General features: G+C 33.0%; 1 protein-coding gene across 1 annotated transcript; it reads right to left on the bottom strand.

Annotated features, from left to right (window-relative positions):
- Nucleotides 1-1,116: 1,116 nt before the first annotated feature.
- Nucleotides 1,117-19,710, bottom strand: LOC124821504 (uncharacterized). Its single transcript, XM_047293394.2, has 16 exons — nt 19,651-19,710; nt 19,284-19,445; nt 18,977-19,123; nt 18,558-18,818; nt 18,366-18,436; nt 17,884-17,959; nt 17,444-17,623; nt 15,770-15,829; nt 14,723-14,808; nt 14,276-14,439; nt 14,090-14,181; nt 13,881-14,010; nt 2,280-3,370; nt 1,912-2,207; nt 1,603-1,761; nt 1,117-1,503 (listed from the first exon to the last, which is right to left on the bottom strand). The coding sequence occupies exons 1-16, from the start codon at nt 19,693-19,695 to the stop codon at nt 1,491-1,493; spliced, it is 3,033 nt and encodes a 1,010-aa protein (XP_047149350.2). The 5' UTR covers nt 19,696-19,710; the 3' UTR covers nt 1,117-1,490.
- Nucleotides 19,711-22,154: the final 2,444 nt, after the last annotated feature.

Raw genomic sequence — 22,154 nt, 5'->3', positions numbered from 1 at the left:
ATATAAAACATTAAATTTTTTTTATAAACATAATTATTTAATTGAGTAAAGTCGTCTAGACTTAGGTCAATAAGTCTTTGATTCAAAGTCAAAATATTTAGTTATGATAAAGTTTGAGCCGACTTAGTTAAGACAAGTCAAGTTGAGTCAGGCTGAGTCTAGTCAAGTCGAGTCATCCCATGTCTCGACTAAGCCAAGTCATTCATGTTTAAGTCGAGTTGAGTATCCAATGTCCAAGTTAAGTCGATTCTTTCAAGTGTAACATAATCTATGTCTTCGATCCCAAATCAAAGTTATCACGAACCAATATTAAGTTGAGTTGATCAATACTTAAATCAGATTGAGTTAGTTCAAACACAAATCAAGTTAGCTCCTACCAAACTTTAGTGAAGTTACTTGATACTTGTAAATTTTGATTTCTTATAGTGATTTTATTTGCAAATTAATATAGATAACACATTAAAAATGACAAATGAAAAGATATTCATGAAATTAAAAATTACTTTTAACATTATAAAAGAATAAAGTTTAAAAATATTCACACAAACAAAATTTAAATTTAAACATATATATTTTATTTTTTAAACTTCGTAGGTATAATACTGATAAAATAATTTATGATAATAAATTATTATATTATTTTACAACGGTAAAATTTTATTTATGATGAAATTTTTATATATAATTACAACGGTAAAATTATATTTATAAAAATGAGTTAGAAAAAAATTATATAAAAAGTATAAAAATAATAATATACATGATAAAAATAAATAATAAAAGAATATAAAAATTGTGTCATATAAATTATTAAAATAATGAATTTATAAGTCTTTTTCTTATATATGATTTAACTTTTCATTTCTACTACTTGTGTGATTTGCACTTGGATTCCAACAATTATGGAATGAAGAAAAACTTATTTAGCTCACAATCACAACAGTATGAATCTCATGCATATTTATGAATTTTCTTATTTATTGTTCTCATTTTTATTTTTATTTGATGTAAATTTATACTCACAGATTTCAAACCATTTCCGATATAATCTTTTGTACAGGTTTGACCAAAAAAATTATGATATAGATAAATCAACATTCGGTAAGACTGCAAAATTTGATGCAATATGGCTCAACAACAGAATTCTTGTTTGAAACAAAGATTATTTCAGTAACAATAAGGGCCTACAATTAATGTTCATACCATTCTTATTTGGTAATTCTATCGCTGCTGCAGTTTATTTTATCGTCTCAACCAATGATTATTATCATAGGCAAAAATAAAACATAGGTTTCCTCCGATTTCAATCAACAGCGCTTTTATTTTTAAAGCACAAATGGCTTTACTATTAAATTAAATTCATGCTCTAATGTTCGATCATGCACTTTTCCTTTCCATTTGAAGAAATCATTCTGTACAAATCACCTTTGCACACCAATGATATATCTTCATCACTCAACTTCATTCCATCTCTGCTCAAATGATGTCGATCAACACTTCTTCCTTTAAACATTACATGAACAAGCAACAATTCAAGGATTATTGGTTAACTTTTCCAAATAATAAGAAGGCTGAAAACTGAATTTGCTTCAAAACATGTACCTTCGTTTTCTCTTATTTTCTGAACCATGTGGAATGCGGAAACCTTCAGAAATTGACATTTGGCGTACTGAAGACATATATTCACTTAATGCAAGACCTTTCACTGACAAGGATGATCTTTCTGGAATGATAGACCGCATCACGTTGGAAAGAGATGTTCTGTTTTCATCATATTTCCACATTAACAAATTTCTTAAGATAATCAGTGCCAGATAGCTGTGGAATTGTTTGCACTAACAATTCAAATTATGAGGGTAAAAAGGTGGTATGTGCATCAGTACTCTAAAATTGAAGTCATGGAATACCTACCTCTTGGTATCATTTGTCGGGTCATTCGTCTCGAATAGCTTATTGGCATAGATACTAGTGCTTTTTGTTTGGTCCTGTCTAGACAATTTTCCCAGTCCCATAACATTAGTAGTGCTAGCCAACATCTCTGAGATTAGATCTACCTCGTTCTTAGAACCAAACTTGGATCCTACATCTGATATATGTTTGGCATAAAAAGAAAAACCATGTACAGCAACTGTAGACATCATCATTTGCTCATCATACCAACTCTTTGTGGCTTCTTCAAAAAGGTTCATCGGAGGCTCCATGATACCCTGCACATTATTGTCATAATTAAGGTGGTGGTACAATATAAATTAAAAAAAAAAACTTTTTAACAAACTTACACATTGTTTTTGTTGGTGATTACGAAACAATAAGTCAGCTTCAGAAATTAGATCGGTCAGCCCACTAGTAAGTTTAAGAACTTGAATAACATTCAGCTGTTCTGGGTTGGCGTGCTGTCCTGAATCTTTTTGACATACACGAAGTTCCCTCCACAATTTTTGTACCATATCCATTGGTACCGATGAACTGGAGTCAAAAGACTTTGAGTTTGATGTAGAATCAGCATGACTGCACTCATCTGTGACATTACTCACAGCTGTGGTTTTCATGTTCCCATCTCTGAAATTTTGCACAGCTGCTTTTGTAAAAGAAGATTCTGGAATTTCAGTATTTGCAAATGGATCAGAATTTGGTTGCAATTTGTCTGAGGATTGACAAACATTGAAAGTGATTGGTGTCAGCTCATTATTGAGAGATACTTGTACTGAATCAGCATGACTGCAAGAAGACACTGGTCCAGTCATTGGCTTTATTCCACTTTGAATTGCTGTCTCAGGAACGGATATTTTTCCAGGGAAACAGGATTCATAAAATGATTTATGCGTTTCATTTAAGCATGCATCATAAGCAGTTTCTCTTTCCAAAACAGAACTAGCCGATTTGCAAAATGATGTACTTGGATAGGTTTCATTCTTTTGAAACTTTAAGAGATATTCAGTGTTGCTTTCAAGGGAATGTCTCTTGTGAACTTCCTCATGAACGTCTAAAGAATGTGCATTATTTGGATGATTCGCAGAGCACATCACTACATGTTTACTTTGGCCCTTTTGCCAAGAGGATGTTACCGGGGATCCAGAACAATTTGAAAATTCAGGAATAGCACTTTGTTGACTTTCAAACCCATTGCAGTCTGTAAGGGATCTCTTGATTCTCTTCCTCTTGTTCCCTACATAATCAGTGTTCGTAAAATTCACATCTAAAACCTGCAAGCACGAGTTTTCATCCATTGTGGCTATTGACTTAGCAACTTCCTTCTCAATGAGTTGGGACAACTCTGAGGGAAAATTCCAGGGTAGTATCTTTGGTATAATCTGGTGACAAGCCTCAACATCAAAAGGAAGCATACCATACACCTTTGGAACTTTCCTGTCTGGACAGTAGACAATAAAAATGTTAGGTTTCTGGAATGGGAATTTACGTTGCATTATTAGCTAATATTAATGACCTATGCATGAGTATTTCATCAAAATACATTGGGAAAAAATATTTCCGTGAAAATGAAGTCACAAAATTAAACATGTATAGAGAAAATAGGAAGTGAAAAGGGATGGGAAGAAACATCTTCATTATTTTTTACTTTAAGACCTTTTTTAAAGGAGCAACCTAGAATGACGCTCCAACCTCAGATATACGTGGAGAGGCTGTTTCTGAGATTTGACTCATGTTATTCTGGCTTAAATTGGACAGGAAGATTAAGGATGACAAAGCTCTTTTTATTGAGTTTTAACAATGTCTTTGTGGAATATAGCTTTCAAGATTGACATTAAGAAAGCTTTTGATACTCTTAATTGGACTTCTTTGTTTTCTGTCTTAAAAGCCTTTTGGTCTTTGGTTTTAGTCAGTCATATCGTGTAAGATGCTTAAATTGTTCGGTTCTGATAAATGGCAAGCTAACTGGTTTTTTCCTTGATCTAGAGAGACGAGGAAAAGGGGTCCTTTATCGCCTCTAATATTCTGCTTGGAAGAGAAGGTGTTGAACAGAAGCATTACAAAGATTGTAGAAAATTGCAACCTTATTTTAATGGCAAGATCTAAATCTTCTAATTTCCCCGCTGATACACTCCTAAATCATGTATTTTTACAGTCCCAGTATGAAAAATCTAACAAATATTAAGTGTTGCAGGATTATGGTTCGATTTCTAATCAGATGATTAACTGTATAAGTCTGAGTTCTACACTAAAAGCAAGTTCCTGAGAAGCAAGATAGATGAACTCTGAACTCATTGTTCTTTTCGAAAAAATCGTGTCCCATTCCAATTTTCAGCTACCCCTTTTCGCCATGCATTCTTTCCTGCAAGTTTTCACTCTTTCCCCTCTTCCGCCGCCGCTACCACCACTGTCCGCAGTCATTTTCGACCAACAACCCCACCACCGACATCGCGCCACCGAACATAACGCCATCGGTCGTGTGCCAAATGTAGTAGTGACATGTCCAACCACTTTTCCGACAGCGACCATCGACGGTAGACTTGCTCTGGCGACCTTTTTCCAGATCTGATTCAAACGTTGTGAATAAAAATCATTTTACACCTCCCATCACTGTTGTGTACATGTGTTCTCTCTCCCCCACTTGACTGCAGGTACTGCTAAATCTGAATGTATTATCTTTACTATGTCAATATCCCTCTCCCCATTGACGAGAATGATTACATTAATTATATGATACTCGGGTATTTGATATCAAGTTTGGTCTTAAGGTCAAAGATTATGTTAATGATCTTACCGCCTTCATTAACAACAAGGTTTGATGTTGTTGGTACAAAGTTGATGTCCAAGTTTGTATCGTTTTCAAGGAGATATTCCGATCCCATGTTATGTTGGAGTTAGGAACATTAACATGTTTATTTGATGTATACCAATGATACTTAGTACCTTCATAGTGTTTGCCAACATCTCTTGAGTATCATAACTCCTTGATATCTTGATGGCTCATGGATGAGTAGTGGGGTAAAGTTTATGGCTTTTCCATTACTTTAATGAACTATTGCCTTCTGAAGCCATTGCTATCTAGGAACTTGCAACGACAAACCTTATTTATATTGATGGCCTTGTATGGGCTTTGTGACTAGTATTCGTCAATCCTTGATCAAATTTTGGGTTCCAATTGTGCCCACTTTGAAGTCTACTCACTGCCAAAACTTCACTTGTCACTCCCATGGTTCCACGACTTTGGTATATTAGCTTGATGATCATACCCACTCTCATAAGTCGAGCAGAGGTCATCCCACCATTGCAAACTTGGTCACAAAATTGACCAGTATTATTCATCGTATGGTCACTCCCCTTGATTTTTGTTTTACTGAGTATGTCGCCTACTTTTGTGGCACCCTATGCTTTACACGACTTCCTCCAATGGTATGGCGAAACTTCACACCATTAAGTCCATTGCTTGTGTCGAACACAATCACTTGCCACACTAATCATATCCATGACAATAACTCGTTTTTCTCTTTCCTTTTCTCTTTCAATTATTTACCCTCAATCACCATGACTAGTGGCTCTTGAGACCCATCTCATGGTGCTGATATTGTCCACATTCTCCCTTTTCTCTCCATTGATATTTTCCTTTATATATTTGGATTTTCTTTTAATTTATTATCCCATAATCATGTCACTTGTTCATTTAATTATGTTATTTATTTTATTAAAGATTGTGTTTTTTTTTGCAAAATCTATGTTTAAAATGAATGATTGGCATCATATGTGAGTCTAATTGATGAGTCCATGACTCCTTATGAGGATGGAAAAATATTTCTAGGAAGATTATGATAGGAACCCAGAATTGAAAAGAGACAAAAAACTAATATTCTTTTTATTGTATAGACTGTATAGAACACAAAATAGGAGAGCACTCTTTCCTCCAAGGGTTTCTCCTTCATAAACAACCAAAGCTCAATCTACAAGATTATCCAAAAGTCCCCTGATACAAGAGCTCCCTGCCTCCTTATAAAGGCCCTTCCAACCAACTGACCAAACTAACAACTAATTCCTAAAATGTTTCCTCTGTCTTGCACTCATTACCCATTATAACCTATCACATTATATCTTATCATTACACCCCATTATAAAACAACCTTGTCTTCAAGGTTGGAACTGTGAAACTTGATCTCATGGGTCATCTTCATCATCATGTTATCATATAAAGGGAACCCACTGGCTACTACCCTCTAATTCAGATTTGGAGACTTGGGTGGTGACAAATCCTCCTCCAATGACTTCCATTCTTCTTGGATTCTTTTAGCCCAATTTTCTGAAATCCTCAGAATCTCATCTCTGACTTCACCGGCTCTTATAGCAACAACACTTTCGACAAGTGCTCCATCTACTTGCAAACTCTCATGTAAAATTTTCACACTCACAATTTGTGTTACTGTTGTCCAACTCTCCTATAGCATGCTTCTCTTATTCCCTTCAACTCTCTTTAGTAAATTTGTCGGCAGATTTTTCCAAGAAAGGTTCTTGGATTTTTGGTGTCAAGTCTTGAACCCCTGGACTAAATTTTCTTTTCTATTTGGGTGTACTTTTGTTGATCCTTTGGTGTTCTGAACTTCAGAAGCATTTGTTGCCCCTATTGTTTGAGCTTGGGTGTCATTCCCTTCATTAATGGTCAACTTTTCTCTTTTCACCCACGAAAAAATTGGTTTTTCCTCACCCTTCCTAGCTCCAATATTGTCAATGGCATCATCTTCTTCCTTTTGCTCCCAATTGATTGAATTGTCTCCTTCACCTGAGTGTTTCTTTGCTTTCTTGATGTCTTGCAAAAGTTCCTCTCTTCTTTCCTATTTTGCTCTATAAACAGACTCAACTGGTTTACTCCCTGACACCACTATTTTAACCCCAGGCCTCAAGAATTCTTCCCCATTCTTCACTATTTTGACATACACACCACAACCTACCATACTATCTCCACTAAAATAACAGTTTTTGCAACTTTCTCAGTAGCAACCACACCAATGTCTCCATCACAGTTTTTGTCATTACCTTCCTCTTCACATATATTTTCTTCTCTCCTATCCTGCCCTCTAATTCCTTCAAAACCATCAACACTCAAAACAGCAGCTTTCGTTTCTCTTTTCTTCTCCCTATTGGTTGAATTTTCTCCTTCATATAAGGGTTTCTTGGCTTTCTTGATGTATAATAGACTATCTTTCATAACATACCTACCCATTTTTCCCTTTTTCTTTCCTTTCATGACAAATTTCTCACTTCTTTCTAAGCCCTTTATGAGAGTCCTGATTTCTTGCCGCATTTCTTTCATATTTCTTCTCATTCTGTCATGCTCATTTTCTATTCGTTGGTCCTCCTCTCCAAGGTATTGTCTCTTCCTTCCATGCTTCCACCCTTTCTTGATCACTTCTTGATCTGCAACCTTTGATCCGGCAGGTCAGACCAATTGATAAGAACCCAGAATTGAAAAGAGACAAAAGAGTAATATTCTTTATTGTATAGACTGTATAGAACACAAAATAGGATAACACTCTCTCCTACAAGGGTTTCCCTTTCACAAAGAGCCAAAGCTCAATCTACAAGATTATCCAAAAGTCCCCTAACACAAGAGCTCCCTGCCTCTTTATAAAGGCCCCCCTAACCAACTAACCAAACTAACAACTAATTCCTAAATTGTTTCCTCTGTCTTGCACCCATTACCCATTATAACCTGTCACATTATATCCTATCAGATGACTACGAGGGAAGTCTCCTATTTACTCACTTCTTTTAGTTTACTTATCATTTTTTTTCCTTATGCTAATTTCCTTACTTGTGTTTTGGTTTATGTTTTGTAAGGTTGCTAGAGACACAACCCTTTTGATAAGGAAACCCTTTGCAAGAGTTGGAGGCACATGGCCTAAACCTTTGGAGTGTTTTTTGTCACACCCTTGTTGGAAGAAGACATCAGAGGAAAAGAGGACTTGGACTAAGGCCCATCACTTGGTGCAGAACTTGGAAAGGAAAGAAGGCTTAGTTGACCTTCTAGATGGTCATAGTCCTGAGGAGTGAGTCTTGAGGGCAAGGGTGTCGCCTAAGTCATCTATGTTGCCCTAACTTATAGAATTATGTTTTGTTTATTTTCTAAAAGGTCCTTACCAAAGTCTATATTAAAAGTCCTCTCCGTCACTTGTAAAGAGTTTGTCATTTTGTGTACTTAACACTTATTGTTCAACCATGTGGGTGCTTCTTCTTAGAGTGAGCTCTCTTCCCTTGTCTTATGAACCTTAGCTCAAGTTATAGCAACCACCACTCATCTTGAGTTTGTTCAACCACGTGGGTGCTTCTTCTTAGAGTGAACTATTTTCCCTTGTCTTATGAACCTTAGCTCAAGTGATAGCAATCACCATTCATCTTGGGTTGGTTCATCCAACTAGTGTGCCACCATCCCCCTCTTCTTCACCTCCTATTCTTTTCATCTTTTGCTTCTTTTCATTTCAAGTTCTTTAAGTTCATGTTTCTTATGTTTCATACCCTTTATATTGTGCTTCATATCTTATTTTGTGTCGTGTTAATTGAATCTTCTCTCTTTTGAGCTCTTGTTAAGTGAACCTTCACACTTAGATAACCTAAGGGATTATCTTCGTGTCCTGTGGAGATCATCTCATAGCTTTCTTAATCACAAACACCTTGCAATCAAAATATAAAATGAACCCTTATCACTAGTCGTTATCAAACTTTAGACATCTACTCATGTGCGTAGCGGTTTCTCTCATCCTTGCTTAATTAGGTCATCCTAACATTGCCAATACCTTATCTAGTGTTTGCCTTAGTTGTCCATCTGATCATGTGAGTCTTCTGAGTTGTCAATTAGGAAAATATAGTTCATGTTTGTTTCCTAGAAATGTCTCCAACAAAGCTTTTGTTTCCTTACCCTTCAGTCTAGCCAAATATTTAGGATCCAAGTAATGCTACATTCATTTTAAGATTTTAATATGTTGTAGCTGTTATTCATAATTATTCTCAATCTTCTTGATTTTCTTTAATGACAAATCATTATGTGTTGTTTTGCATATTTAATCCTTTCATAATAAAGTTAAAAATCAGTTTGGTGTTTTTATTCATGCTTCTCCCATTCTTTTCATACATTCATGACTTGTTATTGTATTCTTCATCATACTTCATATACATATAACCCTCAAGAAATTGGGAGCAGCGAAATGCAATAATAGACACCTTATTGAAACAAATCAAACATTTTTACTTCATGGTTGTGTTCTTTAACAATTGTGAGGGTGATAGTATTTTCACATAACATGTTATATCATCTATAACATTCCCTTCTTTGTTCTCAACAACCAAATACCTCACTCTATTTTGTTCTCTCATCAACCTTTTGCACCCTTTAACTCTTTGTGTCATCATGTACATATCTTTTGTTTGTTAATCTCGACCCCTAACTTTGTTAAACTTTTGACTAGGTTTCTTGTTTCCAAGAAATCTAACAATTGGTTTGACCTGTCAGATCAAGGACGGAAAACATGGAAGGAAGCTTTAATACTCTGGAGAAGGGGACCAGGGAACTGGAAAAGGTGAAGGCATGGCGTCAAGAGATGAGAAAAAGTTTCCAAAAATTGGAAGAAATGATACGGGAATGTAATAGGATTCTGGATGTCTTGATTAAAAAAAAGGACTCTAAAGGAAGGGAGAAATTTGTTGACAAAGCAAGAAAGGGAAGGAGAGAGGAACTTCTTCATGATATCAAGAAAGCCAAGAAACCCTCAAATGGAAGAGACAATTCCATCAATTGGGAGAAGAAAAGAGAAAAGGATATCAATGAAGAGGAAGGTGGAGACCAAGACTATGATGGGAATGTTGTGACTCTTGCTTCTTAGAATGAAGTTGCAAAAGATGTTGGTTTTAGTGGGGATAGTGTGGTAGGTCTTGGTGAATATGTCAAAACAAGGAGGGTGAAGATAGAGAAAAGAAGGCCGAATGTGGTGGAAACATTGTAACCATTATTTTTGGGAGTAAAGTAAAAGAAGAGGCTATTTTGAGTGTAGATGGTTCAAAGGTAGTTGGTGTTGGGACAAAAAATGTTTTTGAAGTCCAGAAGATTACAAGAACAGCAGAAGTACACATAACGATCAATAACATGGGAAAAAATGCAGTCAAGGGGTTCAAGACTTGACAAGAAAAATCTCATACCCTTTCTTGGGAAGATCTTGCAACATCTCAACTAAGGATAGTTAAAGGGAGCAAGGGAAAAATGTTATTTGAGAGTTTGACAACAGTAACACAAATTGAGAGTGTAGAAATTTTATGTGAGAGGATGGCAATAGTAACAAGGACAAGGAGGGGGGAAAAGTCATCCAAGAATTCAAGATATTGGTGTCTCTAGTAAACCCAACATTAGAAATCTAGTTGGGGGAGTATTTCTTGACAAAGTGGCAGGCCTATGCAAGAAGGACAAGAAAGTTGGACGATCTCCCTTTTGTCTTGGGTTACTTATCTGTTATGGAAATCGATTGCTAGCAAACTTCAGTAATAAACTTGTTGATTTTGGAAGTCAAGTCACACTTTTCATTAAGCATTTGTTTGCAAAAGATTTTGTTGTAAAAGTTAGATCTTTGCATATTCAAAGATTAATCCAACAATTGAAAGGAAGCCTTGAGGCAATCGCATGGGAAGTTGCCGCAACAATTAAGGACCAGTTTTTAGATTATAACCTTGAGGACAAGATTGTTTTGCAGTGGCGAGTAATGATAGGATATGTAATGTATTAGATAATTTGTAGACAATTTTTAGATAGTTTGGCAAAAATAAAACATAGAAGTTAGTATGAAGTGGTTAGGGGTAGTTAGGAGGAGTTTAAACAACAATTAGAAGAAATTTTAATTAGTAGTTAGGAAGTTTTTGTCTTTTAAGGAGGGGAAGTGCTTTTAGTTCTAGTTGTTGTATATGTAGAAGTGAATTTCTTTCCTTGAAAGCTGTTGGATGTTTCCTTGTAATATGTTTTTCATAATTACAGTGTTATTTACATTGTAATAAGATTTGTGTTATTTCTTAAACTGAATTATAAATATGGTTTCTTGTTTCCAAGCAACCTAACACTTACTATCAATCAATACCAACACATATCTTCCTCTTACTTTTCCGTACATCTTCATGGTCTAAGATTGGGCTATAGATAAAATGGATAAATCCAAATATTGAAAACCTTGGTCAATATTTTTATCCAAATCTCCATGATGTCCCCTTGATTTGATGAGGTAGGTCCTACATTGTCAAAGACTTTCAAAACTAAAAAGAAAGACTCCTAACACCTCCAAAATGAAAATTATTTATGGACTTTCTCATAAAGTCTTTCTCTAAAACAACTAATTGCATAACTCTCTTCTTTCTAAATTCCCATAAATAATACACATTACTCTCTATGTCAATATTTTCCTTCCTAAGATAAAGCAAATGTAATTGCTGATGTTTTGTGCGAACTATATATACCTAGTTCACATATTTGAAGGTATAGTGATGGGTTCAAGATCTTGTAACTAATGGGAGTGAAGTTCAAGATCACAATTGGATATTTTTTAGCTCATGTTCGTGGTCGTTCCACTATAATGGTTACAATTAAAGCAACTCAAGGTGAAAAGCCTCGTTTAAGGAAGATTATGAAGAAAAAACAAATGAAAACATTTTTTATTTCCCATATATCGTGAGACCCCTCTCTCTTTTTCCTTTCTTTCTCTTATTCAGAAGAATTCTTTTATTTCTTACTCTATCCCATTCTCATGTTTGGATTTCTTTCATGGGTTCCTTAAAACCCTAAACTTAGAAATAGGGAGGGCGGGGTTTTTGTTTAATATCTTTGTTTCTTATTCCTTGTGTTTAGATTCATGGGAAAACATCGCGGTTGCATGAATTTAAACTTTTTCATTGTGGGCTATACGACAGGAAAGAGAAAAGACAGTTTCTTTCTCCACCTCCATATTTTTCTTCTTCTACTTTTATAACCTTTTTTTTTCTAATTTATTCATATTATATAATTTGGAAGTCATTTTTTATTTCTAAATTATATAACTCAAATATTAAAAGTGATTTCCAAATTATATAACCCAAAAGTCATTTTTCTTTTAAGAAAAGATTCTGGAATTGCACAATTTAAAAATAAAAAATATTTATGCAACCCCGAAGCCAAAAGAATTATGGATTGTGTAATTTAAAAACCATCTAAGTTTTTTTTTTCAGATTATATAATTTGAAAGTCTTATTTTTAAAAAAGAAATAGTTTCTGTATTATGTAATTTCTAAATTACTTTCGGATTATATAATCTGAAAGTCATGACTTTCAAATTGGAAAGGATAAAATGGAAAAAGAAATTGTAGGGTGCATGAAGAAACTGCCAAGAGAATATGTAACCCCTGTGGGTTGAGTACCCGCAGTTCTTCCTATCATAACCTATTTTTTCAAAGAATATATAATGCAAGCTGAGTTTAATCATAGTCCTTATAAGTGTCCTTTTGGTGCAAGAAAGATATAAAGTGACCCATTTGTACTATAAGAAATGAAGGTTTATGGAAAGATTCAATATTATCATTGATGATTGATTATGACGTTAAATTCTCATGTAAATAGTTTTCAAATATATATATATATATATATATATATATATATATATATATATGCGGTGTGACAGATAGCAAAGTTGCAACAAGAGTTTGATGAATTAGTAACAAGAATGTGATGAGGAAGGAGGAGATCAAGAAGCTGAAGCAGAGTTTGACAGTTTGCGAAGCGACAGCATGACGAGTAGCAAAAAGATCAAGGAGATGCCTCAAGTAGTGGTTCAATCGCGTGGAGGTGGCAAAGATGAGTAAGATCATGATGATGAGGGTGACAAACTGGGAGATGGAAGTGGCAAGGATAAAGCACCATAAGATATTGGAGATTTACCGTTCATCGTGCATCACACAGAGAGAGTGTGGGTGGAGCTTGAGAAGCAGTGCAATTGAAAATGTTAGTGATAATGACACAAGAGGCCATAGAGAAGAAACTCAAAGAAAAAGATGAAGAGATTCAACGTCTAGGAAAGCTCAATTAATGCTTCAAGAAAGAGTGAAAAGTCTCAACATGGAAAGCCAAATATGGAGAAAGTTGGCACAATACAACTTGAAATAGGAACTTACCCATGTTAACAACTAGAACCGCCATCATGGCGAAGTAGTTACTGTCAAGTCGAATTTCGGAAACATAAGCAAACACAATGATATTGGAGGTAGAATGATGTTTAATGAGTGTGGGGATAGTTGCGATAGAAAAGAAGAAAATCACAAAAGAGTTGAAGCAGCTATAGCCTGTGGTGGCAGCAAGGTTAGTAGGGAGTCAACCAAAGCAAAGGATAAGTCGGCCAAGATCAACAACAAGTTGGCTAAGGTTATTGAGAAGTCAACCAAGGTGAAAAATAAGTTAGTCATAATGAAAAACTAAGTTGATCATGAAGAAAGTGAAGAACCCAACATGTGTAAAGTAATAGTTGTCTTAATGATAGATTTTTATAGCTTGGAGATGAACTATAAATTGTAAGTGTCTAGTTCACATATCGTAGCAAAGCAAATAGCAATATAATCAAGTAAATCAGATTATTCAAACAGTATGTCATTTTGCTAATAGTAAATCTCATTCTGGTTTCACGGTGACTTAATATATGGATTGGCCTGTTTCTTTATTATTGTATCTTCTTGAAATTGATTTAGCTGAACATCCCTATATATTTTTAGGATGATACATTTATATCTTCCATAAAATAATCAATAAATATAATAAGATTCATGTTCTAAAAGCTAATGCTAACACGAATATGCCTTAATATGAGAGCAATCAATGCACACATTTAAGTTCAAATTTGAGCAGCTAAAAGCATGGAGACATGCAACAAAAGGGCTTTGTAATACACCTTCAGTATACGTTTTACTCTGGAACCAGAACTGAAGTTGCATAATAGTATTCCGAATATCTCCATCACAAGACTGGATAATTTTTTTCAATAGGAGAGGATTAATATTGACTTCTTCTGTCATGCAAACCTGCAGGTTATCCATATATATAATTTCAGTTTCAGTTTTCCCAGTTTTGAGGTTGAAATATGGAAATCTTAGAACATACCTTGTATATATGGCAAAATAACTCATCTGGCAACGGAAATGAGAAAGAGACATCTAGTCTTGCAAAACTTTTTGGTAAGCCACCATTATTTCCTAATTTGGAAAAATTGCATTGTGATAAATACGAACACATAAGTAAAAGCTATAGGATTGGACAAAGATACATTATTTAATAAGTCTAACTTACTATTGCTGGTAAATATAATAGGCCATTTTTTTGTGGCCGAAAATTGTTGTTGTATGGCAGTAATACAACCACGATCTTGAGGGAAAATGATGTCCACATCCTCAACTAGAATTAAAGTTTGGTGGACTTCATCAACAGGAAGCAACTTCACAGGTTTGAAACAACTGCCAATACAAAGACAGATAATTACTTGATTTTGGAAGAACTGTTGACAAAATGCTATTAAATGTCCATAATATAGTTTTGTCTTGTCTATGGTATTCCATAGAGGGTATATATATATATATATATTCCTTTTTGAAAATTTAAATGATGTGCTGATTAGTTGTGAAAGAAAAGATTCTCCAACAAAATAACACTCAAATAAGTCAACAAAATATTGAAAGAAAATAACAGTACTACAAGATAGAGTATGGTCACATAAAATAACAGAACAGATTAATAAACCTTGTGATTTTGCCGGCACCAGGTTCTTCTATTTTATTCTTGATAACAGTGATAGCAGCTCCGTTTCGACAACTTGATGCATTGATCTGTTGAGACATGAGAAACAAACTTTGATTTTGTTTGAGTGATTATATTTTTACATCCATCAAATGCAAATCACCTACTTGAATATTTAAGATAATAATATTTTAAACAAGTGAGAACAAAAGATATTACAAAAAACTCTCGTATAGGAGTGAGGGGTACATCCCACATCTGTTTCTCAAATACTTCCTATTAGAAACTAGGCCACTGTAAGGGTAAATCAAGTACTTGTTCCCAACACTACTACTATGCCTACAGGAAAGGAAACTGCTGGTTGGCCAATTTCATATGCCTCTGGTTAGTGATCCTCTAATTTGTGAAACAAACCATTGGTGATTGATGGAGATGCAGTGTCATGGAAGATGCAATATTATTCGAAAAAAGAGTGTGACAGAGGCAGAATTATTATGGTAAAAGGATAGATGCTGAAAAGCCAAAATTTTTCCTTGTCCAGATATTGAAAAGCCAAAATTTTCTGGCCAAGGTGAGAATACCCCTTGGGAAATTGATTTCACTTATCCATAATTACTTCTTGATTCAATTGGTGGACATGGAGGTCAATGTAGCTTTTCAGCCTAATTTCTTTAGTATAAAGAAAAAATAGAAAAGAAACAAATAATTTATGGATGATCTAAAGGAACCAGAAGGTTTAGTAAATGTTTTCTGAAAGTATAGACTATGTGGAAAACTCAAGTTCTATGTGCATAAATTAGATAAAACTTGCATTCTAACATGATAGCAAAGTCTATTTGTTCGGCATTTAGATCACCTGCAAATATCTTGTTTCATTTCTGATATATTTTATTCTAAGTATGAGAGTGGGATGTTGAAGAAATCATATCAACTAGAGATATATGATCACATTACATCATTATATATAAGTAAGGAAAACACTCAGCTTACTAGCAAGATATCAATGAAAAACATAAATATTCAAAAGTATACTTTTAAGTAGTGATATACCTCTACAACTTTAAACCCTTGTTCTTGGGCACAGGCATACACAGCTGCAGACTTGCCACTCTGCAACATTACAAAACAAAGGTTTTAGCAAGAATATCCAACATATAGATGATGATAATTATCTACCACCAAGTTGAATGCATTTATGTAAGCATTCTTCTAGTTATAAAAGGGAAATAGATTTTATTCATCTACCTTTAATCAAAATATATCAAGAATATAAAAAAATACACTTCTTAAAACTGCCATAATAAACAAAAGAAAAAATTTGACAACTTCTCGTGATCATTACTGTGCATAATTGAACAAAGGGAAAAGATATTATGCTTACCAAGTCAAGAAAATTGTGAAGAAATGAGAAAGATTGAATTTTATATACATTCACTCAATCAAAATCCAAAAAAAAAGAATGAAGAGTTATTGATAACCTAAATACTGATGTTAAGCACACAAACAAGGAAAGAGTGAGTTACTGCAACTGCTTTTTTTTATGTTGCAACTGAATTTTTTATAATCCTATCGTAAATGCAAACAAATTTGTAACTCTACATAGTTTCTCAAATATGACGGGACGGAATAGAGATTATAGAGCACCATACCCAACCAAAAGCTGATACTAAAAATGAATGCAAACACATGTAATTTCCTATCACAGAAACTCTTTTATAGATGTTAGAATTTCGAACATTATGAAGAATCAAAAACAACATAAAAAGTATGAAGAACTAAAAACAACATAAAAAGTATGAAAAACTAAAAACAACATAAAAAGTATGAAGAACCAAAAACAACATAATAAGTATGAAGAACTAAAAACAACATAATAAAGAAAGAATAGAAAAGTCAGTTATATAACTCACGGTTATGAATAACCAATACTAAAAGATCAGTAAAATAAAAAAAAAGTAACATATCTCTATCCTAGTTAATAGTTACATTAAAATATAAATGAATTAAAATCTCACATCAAAAATAAAAATACTATTTAAATTTTTAGTTATAAAAATAATAAAAGCTTAATCCCATGAATTATTAATAAAATGAAATAAAGTATTTTTAAAATAAATATTCACCATTAAATAGTATAAAATTAAAAGCATGTCTTATTAATTTAATTATGAGTAAAAACAATTTATTAAAATTTTATTATCTTACTGTAGTATTATTTCAATATCATTTAAATTTTTTTATCCTTTTAAGAATTATTAATTTTTAAATATGTTGATATAGAGGTATTAATTATAGCATAAATAAAATAGAATAAAATTTGTGTTCTATTTAAGAAATAGGATGACATGAATACAGATTATTAACAAGATTTGAATTTGTGGAAGGAAATCTAGAATACAGAAAAAAAAGAAATAACCTTAGATATGTTTAATATGTTTATTCTTCCGTAGTATATTGCCAACGATTAACCCCTCGGACCCAGCACAATAGGAAGAATAAATTTCAGTTTTTATTGAAAATTCTTGATCAACTTCCTTTCGTAACACCCTACCCCCAGGATTTGATGTAATTAAGAAAAATTTTACAATTTCAGAATTTTTAATTTTTTTTATAATATAGGTTTTCATTCTCTATTTATCTTATTTATGTATTAAATTAGGTTTTCAACCAAAGAATTATGAATAATTAGCTAGTAAGCTATTGACAAAATATATTTTCACGCACCCCAATTGGTCCTGTAATCAAGAGAACACTCTGCAGAGGACCCTGATCGATATCTTCTGAAGCATCTTCTCTATCACTTCGACCCTTGCTACAAGAACTTTTTTTGCACTGAGAAAGTCTTTTATGCCAAAGATGTAACCAGTCACGCAAGGAATTCATAGCCTCTTCATTACCACACACCTAAGATAGTCATGCAACACAAATCACTCTAATCAGGAAATACAACATACAAATATATATTATGTCACATCTAAGACAGTCATGCACTCTATTCTGGAAATAGAAACATGTAACTATATTATGTCACATCTAAGACAATCCTGCAACACAAACCACTCTATTCCAGAAATAGAAACATGCAACTATTATGCCTTTCTGCATGCTGGAACTTTTCGTATCATGTAAAAAAAATTACAATATGAACAAGGAGAAGGGCTAACCTCAAAAGCTTTCTTTGGCTTGTACTTGTCTATCCATAAGCTGTTGTTACCTTCACAATTATGGTAAGACCTTATTCTGCAAGGAAGAAATGAAATTGCAACTGATCAAAATAAAAGATGTTTAAAAGAAAGACTGAAGAAGACAACAGAAATAAATTTCTAATATTAGTATATCATCCCAAAATAAATAAACAACCATGTTTTAATAGTCACAAATAAAATAAATTATTAGGATATATATAGTTCATGGAATAAATATATTTTGACCGCCGCCAAAATGAAAAAACTAACAGGATGCAATTTATTCAGAAAAGAAGTAATCAATAGGAGCCATATCATAATGGAGATAGGCATGACATAAACATAAATTAATCATAATGGAGATAGGCATGACATAAACATAAATTAAGACGTACATGTGTACATATTATTAGAATGCACATATTATTAAAAGAAAAAGATTTGATTTTGGTCATGCTAACCTTGCTTGTGGTTCCTGCTCTGTGAAAATATCCTTGTATCCTGTATTTTCATTGACCTCCAAGTTCAGGTCCTGAAAAATATTTTTGGAAATGGTTATAAACAATTTGCAAGTAAGACTGTTTTCATTGTATAAAGCTTTAAAAAGGTTCGGGTTATTGGGGACAGAGAGAAAAAGGAAGAAAGTTACATACCACATCGACATCTTCGGTCTTCAAAAGACATTTAACTTCTGAATTTGGTAGTGATATGTCCAGCTTATTATCTGACTGTATAGAAAGTTGACTTGGACAATCCATGACATCCTCTTCAGACGCACTATGTATGTTATCAAAATTTAAGGATTCAACCGAATCCTCCATAAAAGATAAATTTGAATTCTGACTATCCAAATATGCAACTGTGGTATTATCCAAAAATGTCCAGTCACTCCAGTCAATGGGTGAGGCATTATCCTGCATTGACAAGAGAAAATTGCACAATCAAATTCAAACTTTTAACAGAATTAAAGAACTAAGTTCTCAGTCAAATTATTTCAATTTAGTGGGTTTTGTACAGTTAAAATTTTGTTAGGCTATGCAGCAAAATGGAATCACTGATATAATTATCATACCTTAACATCTTCAAATACATGGATGGACTCACTAATTCTTTTTGCTTTCCTCCTAGCCAATAATGCTTGTCGGCGTTGTTCATTTTCCTCCTTCCACAAGGAAAAAAAGGGATGTATTCTCCGCCCAGCGTACACCTTCGCATCAATCTGATTCAAGAAGGGGCAAAAAATAAACTACATATCAGATCACACTTATCTCAATGCACACACTTCACATAAGTAATATTTTATCAGATATCACAATTGCGTGCAACTCAAGAGCAAGAAAAAGAACTCAAGAGTCACAGTTACAAAGAAGGACTTTAACCTCCGCAGACAGCTTTGCCTCCAACCTCAGATCAATCTTCTGAGCAGACACTGGTGAAGAAACAGCTGATTTAGTTTTGTTAGGTGTTTTATTCGGCGTGCTCTTCCTCTTTGGCGTGCTATTCTTTTTCGGTGTGCTATTCTTCTTCTTCGGTGTGCTACTCTGCTCCAGCAAAAACAGAACAAAAAAAATCTCTCACTTTTCACATTCTCTTCTCAAATTTCAAATTCAACTTGCAACGATGAATAAACACTTGCACCGATCAACAAATAGTTCTAAATCAGTGACATGCAATGCGAAACTCACATCAAATCAATCTAATTCAGCTACATGCAAAGCAATAGCTGACTATAGTAGCAAGTTCTACCTTGGATGCTCTTTTTCTTGGAGTGACTTTCTCTGTAGAATTCATCTTGGAGCTTTGACACGAAGGAGACCGGTTTCCGCTTTTTGCATGCGTCTGCTTAATTATTAGGTAGTTGGTGATTGAATGAACGAGGGTTTTCAAGAAAAGCAGCGGTATTTATTTAATGGAATGTAACAGAAAACAAAACTTTTTTAATGTAAAATAATGTTGAAATATTAATTAATAATAGCTAGGATCCAAAGAATTTACTATTGACATTTGAGTTTCTATTTCATAAAATTATATATTAATCCAATTGTTTTTCATAAAAAGATATATTTACTGTTGAGATTCTAAAATCCAAGTAATATATTGATAATTATTTAAAATTAAAATTAAATATGTATTCAAATCTTAACTACTTTTCTGGTCATTATAATATTTAAAAATTTAAATATAATTTATCGTCGAGAAGATAATGTTTCTAACTTCTTAAAAAATTTATACATTTTAATGATTTAAGAATTTATAAATTTTGAGTACTTTTATTTTAAGTCATCTTTTTAATCTCTCAGATATTATTTTAAATTATGTAAACTTTTTGCTTTTAGTGAGATTCAAAAGTCCCAAAATGATAGTAGCTTTAAAATTCATTTAAATTTGATTCTAGCGGTCTAATAATTGTAATTGAGGATTAAAGTTAAATATGTTATGCGGTAAATATCTATCAATCGTTTATTATAAATAAATTATAATAACTATACGAAAAGTGTTTCCAAAAGTCATTCTTCAATGTGATTATTTTTAAATATCTTATTCCATGATTATTTCTTTCAAGACAACTCCTCTAACTGGTACAGTTATCAGTTCATCTTCATTCTAAATCAGTTTCAATATTTTTAAAAGGATCAATTATTAAAATAACCTTGTACCTTAAATTTACAACGAACATGTTCAAAATATTTATTTATTATAATTTCTAATTATATTATAATTTTTATATTCATAGTATTTATTTATTATAAAATATAGATTTAAATTTTCACTACTAGAATGCATTGAGTTAGAGTGGAAATTGTTCTTACACAATGGAGGTACTTTGTCAACTAGCCTTCAACTATTTCTTTTTTCTTTTCTCGATACTCATCTCTCGCAAAATGTATGAAAGTTGTGTTTGTAGAAAATCTTTCAATGCTTAAGTAAGCTATGTATTAGTGAAAAGTTAAAGTTACAATTAATGTCAATAGTAATTTCAAACCTAGCATAATTTAATAATTGGACTCTTGTCTAAATGGACCTAGATATGAGTCATGTAGCTCAATCATCCATTTACTTGGATGTTATAGTAGCCAGTTATAGCTAAATCATCTTTTATGTAATTCATCATTAGTTTCAAAAGGTGGTACATGGTAATAATAGAAAACATACATCACCCAACTAATAGTAATTAGGTACCAATAGACGACAACAGGTTCTAAGGATATCACAGCCCTCGACAAAAGGCAAGCGTCCATCACCAATATGCTTAATCTTTGGCCGAGAGTGTAACACCCCTTTTAAATGCCATATGTGATTTAAAAAATATTCATGTTTTACAAAAACTTAAACTCTAGTACCACGGAGAAAAAGTGAATTAATAAAAACTTTAATTATTTATTGTGAGGTTAAATAAAACTGAACGAGAAATCGTATCAATTCAAGTTTAAAAAATAAAATAATATTCTAATTACATTAAAATAAAAATTGTCATAAACCAAAATTTGAAAATTCCTTAAAGGATACCCATGCATCTCCATGTTCTAATTAGCACCAACAACATCTGTAATATCATTTGCTCTGTTATAATGATACAAGTTATACGATCATCGCACAATACAGATAAACAAACTAAAGGTGAGTTAATAAAAACAATATTAGATAAAATACACAAGTCCTACTTGTAAAGCCCCACATTCGGGGATGCCACGGATTTACAAAAAACGGTAAATTTCAAACTTTCTTATAGCGCAAAAACGTATTTTTTAAAAACCTTATCCTTTAAACATGCATAACTTATTTAAAACATAATAGTTCCAAAAGTCTTGTCCAATTACATTATTCTAAAGGTAATTAAAATGACTAAGGAAATAAACCAACTACAATTACATTGTTTCAAAAGTCTATACCAAAATAACTTTTTAAAGAAACCCCGATTATTCCCTCGTCATCTCACGAATCTAACATGCCTCTGGAACATATGTAATATCATCTGCTCACGTATAACACATTATAGGATCATCGTCGATAATATCATTCACAAACACACAAACACATATGGGGTAAGCTATCGATAAAGCAATCATAATAACAAGAAACATATTGATTATATCACCCATAAACAATCACCCCATACATAGTAGTAATAACAATAGGATTCCTGATCTTCTAACATAAACAATTCAAACATAATTAATTACTCGATCCTCGATCTTTAACCATTGATGTCATCTCCAACATCTCACACTTAGACCCTTGGTCTATCTACC

This window comes from Vigna umbellata, chromosome 1 (genome assembly GCF_029865625.1).
Source record: "Vigna umbellata cultivar VRB3 chromosome 1, Vumbellata_1.0, whole genome shotgun sequence".
Taxonomy (NCBI): domain Eukaryota; kingdom Viridiplantae; phylum Streptophyta; class Magnoliopsida; order Fabales; family Fabaceae; genus Vigna; species Vigna umbellata.
Note: the sequence above shows the minus strand (reverse complement) of the source record. Positions and strands in the feature narration are given on the sequence as shown.